This window comes from Girardinichthys multiradiatus, chromosome 20, assembly GCF_021462225.1.
Source record: "Girardinichthys multiradiatus isolate DD_20200921_A chromosome 20, DD_fGirMul_XY1, whole genome shotgun sequence".
Taxonomy (NCBI): Eukaryota; Metazoa; Chordata; class Actinopteri; order Cyprinodontiformes; family Goodeidae; genus Girardinichthys; species Girardinichthys multiradiatus.
In genome coordinates, this window is record NC_061812.1 from 18367906 (window position 1) to 18380819 (window position 12914).

General features: G+C 39.9%; 1 protein-coding gene across 1 annotated transcript; it reads right to left on the minus strand.

Annotated features, from left to right (window-relative positions):
- Positions 1 to 2301: 2301 nt before the first annotated feature.
- Positions 2302 to 9057, minus strand: tamm41 (TAM41 mitochondrial translocator assembly and maintenance homolog). The gene is made up of 8 exons (XM_047346686.1): positions 8655 to 9057; positions 7489 to 7671; positions 7308 to 7400; positions 6997 to 7147; positions 6475 to 6620; positions 3625 to 3790; positions 3341 to 3403; positions 2302 to 3013 (listed from the first exon to the last, which is right to left on the minus strand). Exons 1-8 carry the CDS (start codon positions 8790 to 8792, stop codon positions 2922 to 2924), a joined length of 1032 nt encoding a protein of 343 aa, XP_047202642.1. The 5' UTR covers positions 8793 to 9057; the 3' UTR covers positions 2302 to 2921.
- Positions 9058 to 12914: the final 3857 nt, after the last annotated feature.

Genomic DNA, 12914 nt, shown 5'->3' on the forward strand with positions numbered 1-12914 from the left:
TCAGGATATTAAATACATCTGGTCTTTAGATTGATAAATCCTAACATTGTTTCCAAGAGCACACAACAGATGCCATTATTATTCATTAAACACAGACTAGGCCTAAACTGAGTAGTTGTGAGTGAAAAGTATACCCTTGAAGCTTTAATGGGGTTTAAAAGGAACACAAATAAAGCAAATGATTAACTGATCATCAGTAGGTTGAGCAGGAATCTGTTGGTCCTAAGAATACAGACCAGTTATAGTATCAACTATTGCAAACTCATTTCCAAACACTTTAAAGTCCATCATGATGCGGTGACAAAGGACATTTAAGACAGTTGCCAATATTCTCTGGAGTGAAAATTCCAGCAAGGAAAGAATATGCAATGTTCAGAAAAACTGCAACAACAAAAAAACAGGACTTCCATCTCAGACTCAACAGGCCTCTGTTAATTGCTTAAGTTCATGACAGGACAATTAGGCAAAGATGAGAGTATAGGTTAGCCATAATGCATGGTGTCATATTTGCAAAACCAAACACAGCAGATCAGATTTAAATAAATTCAGAACCTGGCAATGAGCAGTTCATTTTTATATCTTGATACTTAAACCTAGAACATAGTGTACTTTCTTGTCCCCATGACCGCATTTTAATTCATCTGTGCCCTCAGAACTACAAAATGGCCTCCCACAGCACTTCAGTAAAACAGCTATGAATCCAATCAAACATGATTTTTTAAAAGCAAAATCACAGAATAACAAAAATGATGGATACAAAAGTACAATAGTCTGTCATACCTGATGGTATGTTGACCAACTAGAGAGCTACATCTACACTAAGAACCAAAACCTTTTACTAGAAAGTAGAAATACTTTGTGTTTAAATGCAATAAAGCCCAGAAAGACACCGATTGGAGAGAATAACATCTGGCCAAATGTCTTTGTTTATGATTCAGGAGCTTTACTTTTACATTAACATAATTGTAAAACAAAACCAAGCAGTTGAGTTGATGCTGTGTGTTTTGTTTTTTTACCATGTCTTGTCCGGCAGAGTATCGCTCAGAACTGTTGTCTGAGTGCCTAGAAATTGCCCAACAGATTTACTTTCACAAGCGGAGCATCACAGCTAATGCTTTAAAGCTCTACTTGATATTTATAAAACAAACTTTATTATAAACTTCTTTGGGAATATTTCAATTGTTACAGACACGGAGACTGAAATGAAAAGGAAAAAAGAAGCTTGAAAAAGAGAGAGATGGGGGGAAAAAGGGGAGAAAAGGAGGAAAGAGTAGAGGAGAGAAAGAAGGATGAAGAGGATACAAGATTATACCCGGCTTGCTTATACACCTGCAGCTGTTTTTTTTTCTTTTTTAACAAAATAGTACACGTTAATTCTGAATGTAAAATGTACTTAGTGAGAGGTGCAGCCCAAAATAGAACATCTGTGTATCTGTCAACACCTGAAGCTTAACACCTGTGAGTATGAGTGTTGACCCGCTTTTGTATACAAGGTTTCTCCACAAAAATATGCAATAACGAGTGTGAGGACCCACAGGCCTGCCCCATGGTCCCTGGACAGACACTGAGGAGATCCGAGCCACAGACATCTAAAGGCCCCCCAAAGCACAGGAACCCCAGGAGAACCACCGCCGGGACTACCGCAACTCCTCCAGGGAAGAGCAGTGGAGAGTCCCAGGGGAACCACCCAGCAGCGACAGTGCAGAAGCCCCAGGGAGCCGCAGCGACGAGCCCACAGGCCCCGCCGGCAGCCGTCCACGCCCGAGCAGATCCAGCCATGTACCCAGAGGCCCAAGACACACCAACCCCAAGCAGAGGCCCAACAGAGCCCAGGGGGCCAGGCCCCAGCAAGCAGCCACCGGGAGTGAGCCAGCCGCGGACACCGAGAACCACAGCAGCCCCAGCCCACCAGTCTACGAGAGGGATACATGCACCGGCCGGGGACCTGGGCGATGCGGTTGCTCCAGGCCAAGCACAACCCACCAGCCGTCCCGGTGCAGTCACAAGACATGCTCCGCTGTCCCACCCACCCGACCGCCAACCGCAGCCCAGCGCCCGACCCCGGGCCAGGACCACAGAAGGAAGCAGTGGAAAGAAGGCCACGGCGGCCCCAGTTACCGGGCAACCCGCCAACCCCACCCCCAAACCCGGGGGCGCCCCAGCCCGCCGGCCACCAACCATCTGAAAACCAGGACCAACCCCCCCCCGGAACCACCCAGCCCCTCAGACCCCGACCCCCAGCCCCGTTACCCAGTCTGCCGCCCGAAGTAGCCACCGACCCCCAACAAAATGGATGCTGTGTGTTTTAAAAAAGGGTTTAATAAACTTTTTTTTAAAATAACTTTTACTTCATAGTGCAGTTACACTGTGGAACCAGTAGAGGCAGCTTCTTATAAAAATAAAACAAAAACTGCACTTAATGAGTACAAACACAAGGAGAGACATTGAATTCATCAAATCTTTGGCAAAGTGATAACAGTAACATTACATACAAGTGTGTTTGCCAGGCATCAAACCCTAAGCAGCTTCCACTCACATAGAAACAAAACACATAAATGTGACTCTTAACTGAAACAAATTCTTGAGGTAAATGTTTCGAGCTATGTTCATGCAGGTTCAGTGACATTTATGTTGCTGAAGCTTTCCTGTGGCCCTCTCAGCAGTGTCATAAATATAAAACCTATTATCAGTCTGACTCTGGTAATAAAAACTGTTTAGTGTGCAACCATCAGAAGCTTAGTGGGACAGGACAAGTGCAGAGACATTTCCACACCATGCGCACAACATGATACAAGACATGGCCTACAAAGGTTAAAGTATGATGGCTGCAGTCACAGTTTTTCAAAATTAAAAAATGCAGGACAGATTAAATAATCGATTCTTGCCATCTCTAGCGAATAAGAGATTCCTAGTAATCTGCATCAGGACAACTGTGAGACTGATGGCTTCCTCCTCCAGCCCTTCCACATCTTCATCAGTTTTTTGGAGCTGTAGGACACGGACTTCCATAAGCCTGACAGGACCAGGGCACAGGAACACATATTCCACATTAGGACAATTTCTGATTGTAAGAAAAATGTCTAAAAACACAATCTGTGTCTAAAAAAAGATAGAATAAAGCTAGAAAAGTGTTTAAGGAATGGTATCAGGAGAAATAACAGTAATTCTTGTGTTTGTGGACAGATTTTGTAGAAAATATTTTTAGATGAAACAATTTACTGTAGCTTTTGAGACAGATGCAAAACAGATGCAAAAAATAATTGCTTTATCAAAAGTGTAGCAATATTTCTTTGACTTATCCGAAACTCTAAGATTGCAGACACTTTGTAGGAGGTCTTACCAGCTGTTGCAATGCCTTTGATACTCTGTGTTATGCTGGAAGATTTAACAATAGATGAGATACCTGTGGAGGAGCAAGACCAGAACACCTCCGTCTTTAAGACTTCTTCTTACAGAAATACAAACATTATTTGCTTCAGCCATTGGTCTCAACATAGAAAGAATGTTTCTTGAAGCAAGTCAACTGTTTTTGTAATTCAATTATTTTCATAAATATAAAGAAAGAAAACTATGGATTTAATAAGTTTTGTTTAAGTATTTTTTTTACATGAATCTCCCATGTACCTTGTTGCACCACGGCTCCACAGTCAGGGTCCTGAGCCACCTGCAGCAGGATCTCCTCCACGTCCCGGTTCTTTCCCGGAGGATCCACCAGCTTTGTGATCCTCTGCTGAAGAGTTCGGGGCAGCGCCATCAGCTGGATGAACTGGCCTTCGGGGCTTTTGTCAACCTAAAGAACACAAATTAGAAAACTATGCGACATGTGGAGATCTTGACTCATAACTGAAATTATAGGAGCTGAGAAACAGATTTTTGGCCAATCCAGGAGATGCAGTTGCAATTAAATATTTTACTGTTACTTACATAGATCTGAACTTTCTTATTTCAAACCTTTTACATTTCTTGAATTTCTACAATTTTAATATCCCCACAGAGTGGCTTTCAGTAATCAAGTATCTCTATCCAATCCATTGTTTAATTAATCCATTGATATAGACAATCTCTGTCAAAGGGCCAAAACCATGTTTCCTCGAAGAAGCCTGCCGGTATACCACCAAAAGACAGAATATTTATTTATGTATTGAAGACCCTTTACAGAACATTTTCTTTCTAATAAAAGAAGCTATCAGTCAACGAAGATCTCACCTTTGTCCACGACAACTTACACGTTTTTTTTTGTTTTTCTGGTGCTGAGGTCTGAGGCACATGAAGCTGAACAGATGAACAGTCAATGTTTCTATGTTTGGACAGGCTGAGTACAACAGCAATGCCTCTTGCTAATCTAAATGTTCTTCACATCAGTAAAACAGGACCTGATTTTCTGTTGCAGCAGGTTGAAGTGTATAAAGACTTAGCCAATTGTTCCGTTTTCTCCTAAAACTCCTTTTGACATTTCTTTAACTCTGTATCATAGTTTATGCTCAATGATGCAGTACAGCATCTCTCCCTTGAGGTCTAACAGCAAAGGCTGATTTTAAAGTGGAAATGTATTATTTTACACAGGGATGCATCAGTGTGAAAGTTGTCTATTTAGGTTTTTTGTAGAGTATTGTTAGTGTTTCTATGTAATTCTAAATGTTGGCATTTCTGGACTTTTTCTCTATCAATTATCTTCTATTTCTTCTGTCTTAATTAATTGCATATATCATAGCATAAGCATTCTGTGCAACAGAAATTACTGTAACTGTGAAATGCAGTGAACCACTGATCAGTACGCAGTCCCATGGATTAAATGTTTCTGTTGTAGGTGACTTGTATTGAGCCCTTATTTTAAACTGACTTTTGAAAAGAATGAAACAAATTCATGTGAAGTATAGAACAATGAGTTTTTTCACTGACTTGAAGAGTCTGTAGTGTCGATTGTATCTTGAAAAGAGAATCTGACTGTTCCAGTTATGCACAGGTTATAGTGGAAAAACGTGTCTGCCTGTGCTTGAACATGCTGTATAACCTCTCTGTATTTTCTGTTTATTCATTCATTTTCTTTGATGTATATTTTACTAAGACATAAAGCACTGAACCTACCAATTATATTAAATAACATTTTACAGAAAGCATTTACTAAAGCTTTTGTCTTTGCAACAAAGAATGTGATTATTAATAGGCGCCAACTTACTTGGCAGGTGCCCTTTATTAACAGACTTCACAGCTCTGCAAGAGATGTAATCTCAAAACTGGAAATATTTCAGGTCTTAATAACATTAATAATAATAATATAAGCTGATATCAATGCCACCTGTCACATATCCACATTATTTACACTGATGTTTAAAAATAAGTCAAAAGAAAAAAAGAACAGTATTAGATTGTAACTTTCATAAGATGACTGGATCTAAATGCTATTGCAGGTTTTAGTACCTCAATTCAATTCAAAAATACTATATCGATCCCAAAGTGAAGTTAATAATACACTCCAACATGGTGTTGTTACTCCCAACGTCTTTTTGTGGTCAATGCAAAACCTCTGCAGCAAAAAGTTTAAATTCTTGATTGCTAATCTGTATCCAAACCCTGTTTGTAAACCGAAAATAAAACTTAATACTTCTGGTTTTCTGTGACCTTATAACCGAGGTATACTGCTGGGCACTGAATGTACTTCATGCAAACATCTTATATGTTCAGTTTTCTTCTACAAGTATCTCTGTGTACAACTCCCAAAGGCAATTTGCAATCCAAAGATCTGACACACACACAAGCAAACAATAGACACACGGCAGTGCCAGACTCTTAAACGCTCCTCCTATGTTATTCCAGGATGGTGCAATGCCTGGAAGTGGACACAGTTACTTTTGTATAACAGGGAGTGGCAACAGCAGGTAGAGAGCAAACCAGGAAAATTGCAATAATATCTATTTAGGGTTGCACAAAGCTGTATTTAAACAAAGAATTAAGATAATCATGTTATGGCATCTCGAAACTGTTTTGTAACGAATTTCTGAGATAAATCTACAATGGCGCAGGCCTATAAGAATTACAGTGAATATGAAATACATCTAGATCAGTTTACACAGAATTAGTTCATGCAGAAGATCCAAAAAACAAAAACAGTCCAAGTCCGAGTGAACAAACGACATTTCACATTTCACATCAATTTAAATAAAAAGCCAGGCAAAAACAGCATTAACCAGAGAAGCAGCCAAGAGGCCTATGATAACTCTGGAGGAGCTGCAGAGATCCACTTCTCAGGTGGAAGAATCTGTTGATAAGAAAGCTATTGCTGAAAGATGTGTGGTGGACTAACTAAAACAGCACATCTTCGTGAACACTATGAAACATGGTGGTGGCCGTATTATGCTGTGGCAATACTTTTGTTTAGCACGGACAAAATCCATATAAAATACATTAAAGTTTGTGGTGGTAATGTGAAAAGATTTGTGAAGAAGTTGTTTTGCTTGTTCGTTTAGCATGCCATACCTCAAGTTTTCCTTGCGCAGGTTTGTAGACCACTTGAGAGCAATCCCGAAAGATGTTGCTGTAAAGAATCCTAAAGTGCTGAATGTTGTCTCTGACAATATTGACCACCTTGGATTTGTCCTCTCCAATCACCATCCTAAAATCCCCTTCAAAAGCCACAAACAAGATAGTATCTCTTAAAACAAGTCTAGAAAAAGTGAAGCAAAGATCAGCGAGATCCAGTTCCTTTTATATGCATCTATGGTACAGATTCTATGCAACAGTCCTTGTTCAAAATATGTTGGCACATTTTTATGAATCAACACAATGACACAACCAGAAACCTTAGATTCGTTTACTTTCATAGGTCAACTTACACAGATAGCTTTTTTCAAAGACAATAGTTCACCTGAATAGAGCTTCTGCTGACCTCTACCCAGATTCAATTCTCTGTAATTAATAAAACAGCTCTGGAAAAAAGCAAAGCTTGTAAATTCTGGAGTAGGTAAGGTCAAGCTTTAAGAAGATGAAGACGTTTCAAACCAGCGTAAGAAAGCCCAGCGATCTGCAGGAACAGGTCTTCCTCGGTGAAGCTCTCAGGGAGCATGAGGAAGGAGGCCGTCACCGCACTCTTCAGATTGGATACCAGAGCAGCACGGAGCTTCCCGTTCTCGCTCTGCACTAACATTTTCACCTGCGCAAGAGTACATACACTGTGAGCATGTAAGCACAGATTTATGCAAATTTAATTCATCCAATGTCCGAGTCTTGTTAACATAGTAGATTGTATTTCAGTCAACAATCTGTTATGCTTTATGTTAAAGGAAAAAAGAATTTATAAGATCTTTACTGACCGGCTTGTGAAGACGTCCAGCAACATACATAGTCTTCCAGTGCATGAGGTCGTCAATCAGTGAGTCTGTACTAATCACCCCATATTTAATGATCTGACATATAAAAAGAAGCATTCAGTAAACAGTCAAAATGAACAATGCTCTTAAAACCATTCAGTCTTGCAGTAATGTTGTGAGTTACCCTTCCATCAACCGGCACTAGTGTGTTGTAGTAAACTGAAGCTCCGTGGTCATTTTGTATGGAGCTGATCTTAGTGGGCCCCACCAGCTTGAGGATGGAGTAGTGTTTACGATTCTGGAGCAGATTCATGGTGTGCCAGGTCACCGGGTCATCCACCGCAAACACAAAGTCCAGCATGTTCTTCTGTAAACATCGGAGGACGGTACCATAGCAATAAAACCCACACATTTTCATGCAAGGAATCTTAAAACAGTTTTTATTAATATATTTCAATCATTTAATTAGTTTGATCTTGATTATGACCCACAGTTAACAAAAACCCATAATTCAGTTACCCTGAAACATTTAACAATACATAAGACCAACAAAGAGGGATTTTGTCACAGACATGATATGCTATGCCCTACACAATCATAGGAAAGACAGCTGACTTGACAGATGTCCAGCAGTCACTGGCTGTCTCCATAAGGATAGCACATTAATGGAAAGTTAACCGAAATTAAAAAGTCTGGTAGAAAAGAACCCAAATGTAGCAGAGGCAACTACAGCCTCGAGAAAGACCAAACCCATAAAAGAGTTCTGAAGAGATTCACAAGGCGTGGACTGCTGTTGAAGTCAGTACTTCAAGAGCCACCTCACACAGACATATCCAGAGTATGGGCTACAACTCACATTCCTTGTGATAAGCAACTCTTGAAGCAGGGATAATGTCAAAAGCATCTTACCACGGCCAATGAGCCAAAGGACTGGACTGTATGTCTGTTGGACAGTTGCACTGGTCTAAAGCAATATTCTTATTTTCTAAGAAACTGCATTTGGAGTTTTCATGATAAGTAAGGCATAACCATGAAAGTTAACAGAAACAAACGCTTGAAATGCATTATTATGTGTATAATGAATTTGTACAATATGTGAGATTCACTTTTTAACTGCGTTACTAAACTTAATCAATGTTTCGGTGGAATGTAAGTTTATTTGTGATAGATTAAAACCTGTAGACGTTAGAGGAACAACCAGAGAATACTTCTGAGTCTACCTGATTAGAAGATCCACATCCATGCTGTTTAAGTAAAAGAAACCACAGCTTGATTCATGCTCTGATCAGATTTACCCACTTTAACCCATTTGCCACTGGCATATCAACAGCATAGTTCAGAAACTCTTACCTCCATTTGACCTTGGCTGGTTCCATGCTGCTTGAAAACACCAGATCCGTATGCAAAAGCTAAGCTGATGTCCTGAGGAAACTGTGACAGGATCCTCCTGTAGAACACGCCGGTGTTTTGCAAAGCTGGCAGAGTCATTTTGTTGGGACAAACTACAAGCGTGCAGCTTGTAGAGCTGGTTTACAGACGAGATAACCGCAGAAATAAAGTTAAAAACAAACTACTGACCGAATAAAGAAAGAGATTCATCTCACAAGGCAGAACTTTAATGCACGGCGTAAAAGTATAAGCAGTGTATATGTTTCAAACTAAAGGTTTATCTCACTGAACTCTATCCATTAGGTCCGATTAGACGGATAAACTGTGATTCTCCGTCGACTAAAATGTGCGTCACAGATTGCGCTGCGGCCTGAGGAATGATGGGAAATGTATTGTTCGTGGTAGGTAAGCCTGAAAACGGATAAACACACTGTGATTAAACTATACATTAATATGGTTATATTTTCCTTTACATTTCGAATAATTTTACAGAAAATTTGGCAAAAAAAAAAAAAAAAACACACACGTGGGTCTGTTTCTGGCCAGCAGAGGGCGCTGTTCTATCGAGTTTAGGAGGATGTGGTGTCTGTTTATTTTGACCACCTGATTGCTGCTACTTTGCAATAAACTTTCATAAGTTAACTGGAACCAAAATGCGCTTTGATATTATTTAACCCACACACAGAGCTGCTTTTCTATTTTATAAGTCTGCTTAAAATAAGTAGCTGTCCCAGTTGGCTGTGCCCGTATTTAAAGAAGTAATTCATATAGACAGTATAGTGCAATGGAATTCAACATAGTCTTCCATTTTGTGAGTTTCATAAAAAAACAAACAGAAACACAGTTAGTGTAGTCTTCCTCTTTGAAAATCAAAATGTAATTTTAATAATATGTTTGTAATTTGCATACAATAAAAAAATTGCTGCATCCCTCATTAAGGTAACCTGTGTTAGCATTAGTCTGTAGTGTTTGTTTAGTAAGATGCTAGTGTGGTCCCCTCTGTGCCAATTCCTGTGTTTGTTAGTCACCTTCCACCTGTGTAGTTGCTTCTCCAGCTTTCTTCTTATTGTACTCCTGGTTTCCATCTTGGTTCTTTGTCCTGATTTCCTTGTGCCATTTCTGCAAGTTGCTTTTCTTTACATTAAACGTTTTTTATTTCCTGTCTTCTTTTGATTCCATCATAGCCACACTCCATGGCAAACCTATGACTACAGTAACCTGTCATGACCCAATCTAATAAATTAAGCATCTTTATTTATTAGCGCCGCTGGTAGCAGCTGTTATTGGCAAATATTAAAGTGGCCTCCAACATAGTCTCCGTCCTGTGTAAAAGAAAGATCTGACTTGGGTAAATACTTTCTGTAATAATCTAAAACTCTGCAATTCAATGCCACTATAACCTACAAACATTTAATCCTGTATGGCACATAAAACATTGCATTTTCATACTTAGATTAAACAGCATATAACAGAATGACAGGATGATAATGACTGTTCATCTAGGCGTCTTGATAGTAAAACAGTGTGGGGACGTCAAGGAGATATTCAATAAAACCAAATAAAACCAGATATATTGGATATAAACCTACTAGACGAGATGCCATATTTACTATCTAAATATCCCATAATCTTAGCTAGTGAAATACTGAAAATAAATATTTACTGTCACAGTCAATAAGTACAAATGCAATAGCACTAGTTTAGTAAGTCATCAGCACAGCTGTAGTTTCACTGGCCCACTTCTCACATCCAATTGAACAAATTAATATTGAATGTAGATTCCTGACTGTCAGTAATATGTCTGCAGCTCATTATTGAATTGTCAAAACTGGGGCAAATAGTATCTTCTGACTAATTGCTTAGGGGCATCTTTTCACCCAATGAATATTGATTAGGTCACTGAATGCTGGTTGGTTACCATAGCTCAGCCTCTTTGGAGCACCTTGTTACTTCAGAGAGAGAAGATGTAAATAATTATATATAATTTTTCAGTTTATTGATCCTGTTCCACCATAAGTCAGGTTTTATTGTCTCCTGTGAAACCATGAACAGATCCTGTGGGTCCCAGAGGACCCACAGGATAAAGAGCTTCTTTTTGTCAGGGTTCGACATTTTGGGACTCTGTGTTGGTTTTGTGTTTGTTTATTCCTTCAGTTATTTTGATGTTAGTTTTGTTCTCCCTCCTACTGTTTGCAGTTCTCTGTCCACTCGCTCATAGTTCCTTTAGTTGGTTTTCTTATTTATCACTTAGAATGGTTTTCTCTTTATCATGAGTAGTGTGCAGTGTGCATAAAGTATCCATCCCCATTTAAACATATTTCTTCTCTAATGATTTAGTTGTTCTGTTTTAGTTGTAAAAATTGCAGATTTGACTTATTTATGCATTTTGAAAGTATCAGGGATGTGGAATTGTTTATATTCATACTGTGACGTTTGAGGATAGTTATATTATTTTGACTCATTAAAATGTTTGCAGTCCTTTGGAAAATTGGGCTGCACATTGGCAAAGTTATCACACTGTTGCCTTGCAGCAAGAAGGTCCTGGGTTCAACTCCTGGCCCGGGGTCTTTCTGCATGGAGTTTTTTCATGGAGTTTGCATGTTCTCCCCCATGCATGCATGGGTTCCCACCGGGTACTCCAGTTTCCTCCCACAGTCCAAAAACATGAGGGTTAGGTTAATTGGTTTCTCTTAGGTGTCCTCATGTGTGAATGTGCATGTTTGTTTGTCCTGTATATCTCTGTGTTGCCCTGCGATGGATTGGCGACCTGTCCGGAGTGTACCCTGCCTCTTGCCCGTAGACTGCAGGAGACTGCACCAGCTCCTCACAACTGATTCAGAGCATTACCACTTATATTTAAGGCAATAAAAGTGAAATGGCAACAAGCAGAACAATTTGTTGTGTTAACATTGACCTATGTTACTAGTAGCTACCTGAGTTATAGTTTCCATAAATCTGTGAGTTCTGTGATTACTTCCAGCACAGGAGGCAGATTAACATGAAATTTATTGGATGTGTCAAACTTTTTTAACAAATAAAAAACTGAAAAGTGGGGTGTGCAATATTATTCGGCCCCCTTACTTTCAGTGCAGCAAACTCACTCCAGAAGTTCAGTGAGGATCTCTGAATGATCCAATGTTGTCCCAAATGACTGATGATGATAAATAGAATCTACCTGTGTGTAATCAAGTCTCCGTAAAAATGCACCTGCTCTGTGATAGTCTTGGGGTTCAGTTCAAAGCGCACAGAGCATCATGAAGACCAAGGAACACACCAGGCAGGTCCGAGATACTGTTGTGGAGAAGTTTAAAGCCGGATTTGGATACAAAAAGATTTCCCAAGCTTTAAACATCCCAAGGAGCACTGTGCAAGCAATCATATTGAAATGGAAGGAGTATCAGACCACTGCAAATCTACAAAGACCCGGCCGTCCCTCTAAACTTTCATCTCGAACAAGGAGAAGACTGATCAGAGATGCAGCCAAGAGGCCCATGATCACTCTGGATGAACTGCAGAGATCTACAGCTGAGGTGGGAGAGTCTATCCATAGGACAACAATCAGTCGTACACTGCACAAATCTGGCCTTTATGGAAGAGTGGCAAGAAGAAAGCTTTTTCTCAAAGATATCCATAAAAAGTCTCGTTTAAAGTTTGCCACAAGCCACCTGGGAGACACACCAAACATGTGGAAGAAGGTGCTCTGGTCAGATGAAACCAAAATTGAACTGTTAAAAAGCTATGTTTGGCATAAAAGCAACACAGCTCATCACCCTGAACACACCATCCCCACTGTCAAACATGGTGGTGGCAGCATCATGGTTTGGGCCTGCTTTTCATCAGCAGGGACAGAGAAGATGGTCAAAATTGATGGGAAGATGGATTGGGCCAAATACAGAACCATTCTGGAAGAAACCCTGTTGGAGTCTGCAAGAGACCTGAGACTGGGACGGAGATTTATCTTCCAACAAGACAATGATCCAAAACATGAAGCCAAATCTACAATGGAATGGTTCACAAATAAACGTATCGAGGTGTTGGAATGGCCAAGTCAAAGTCCAGACCTGTATCCAATCGAGAATCTGTGGAAAGAGCTGAAGACTGCTGTTCACGAACGCTCTCCATCCAACCTCACTGAGCTCCAGCTGTTTTGCAAGGAAGAATGAGCAAGAATTTCAGTCTCTCGATGTGCAAAACTGATAGAGACAAACCCCAAGAGACTTG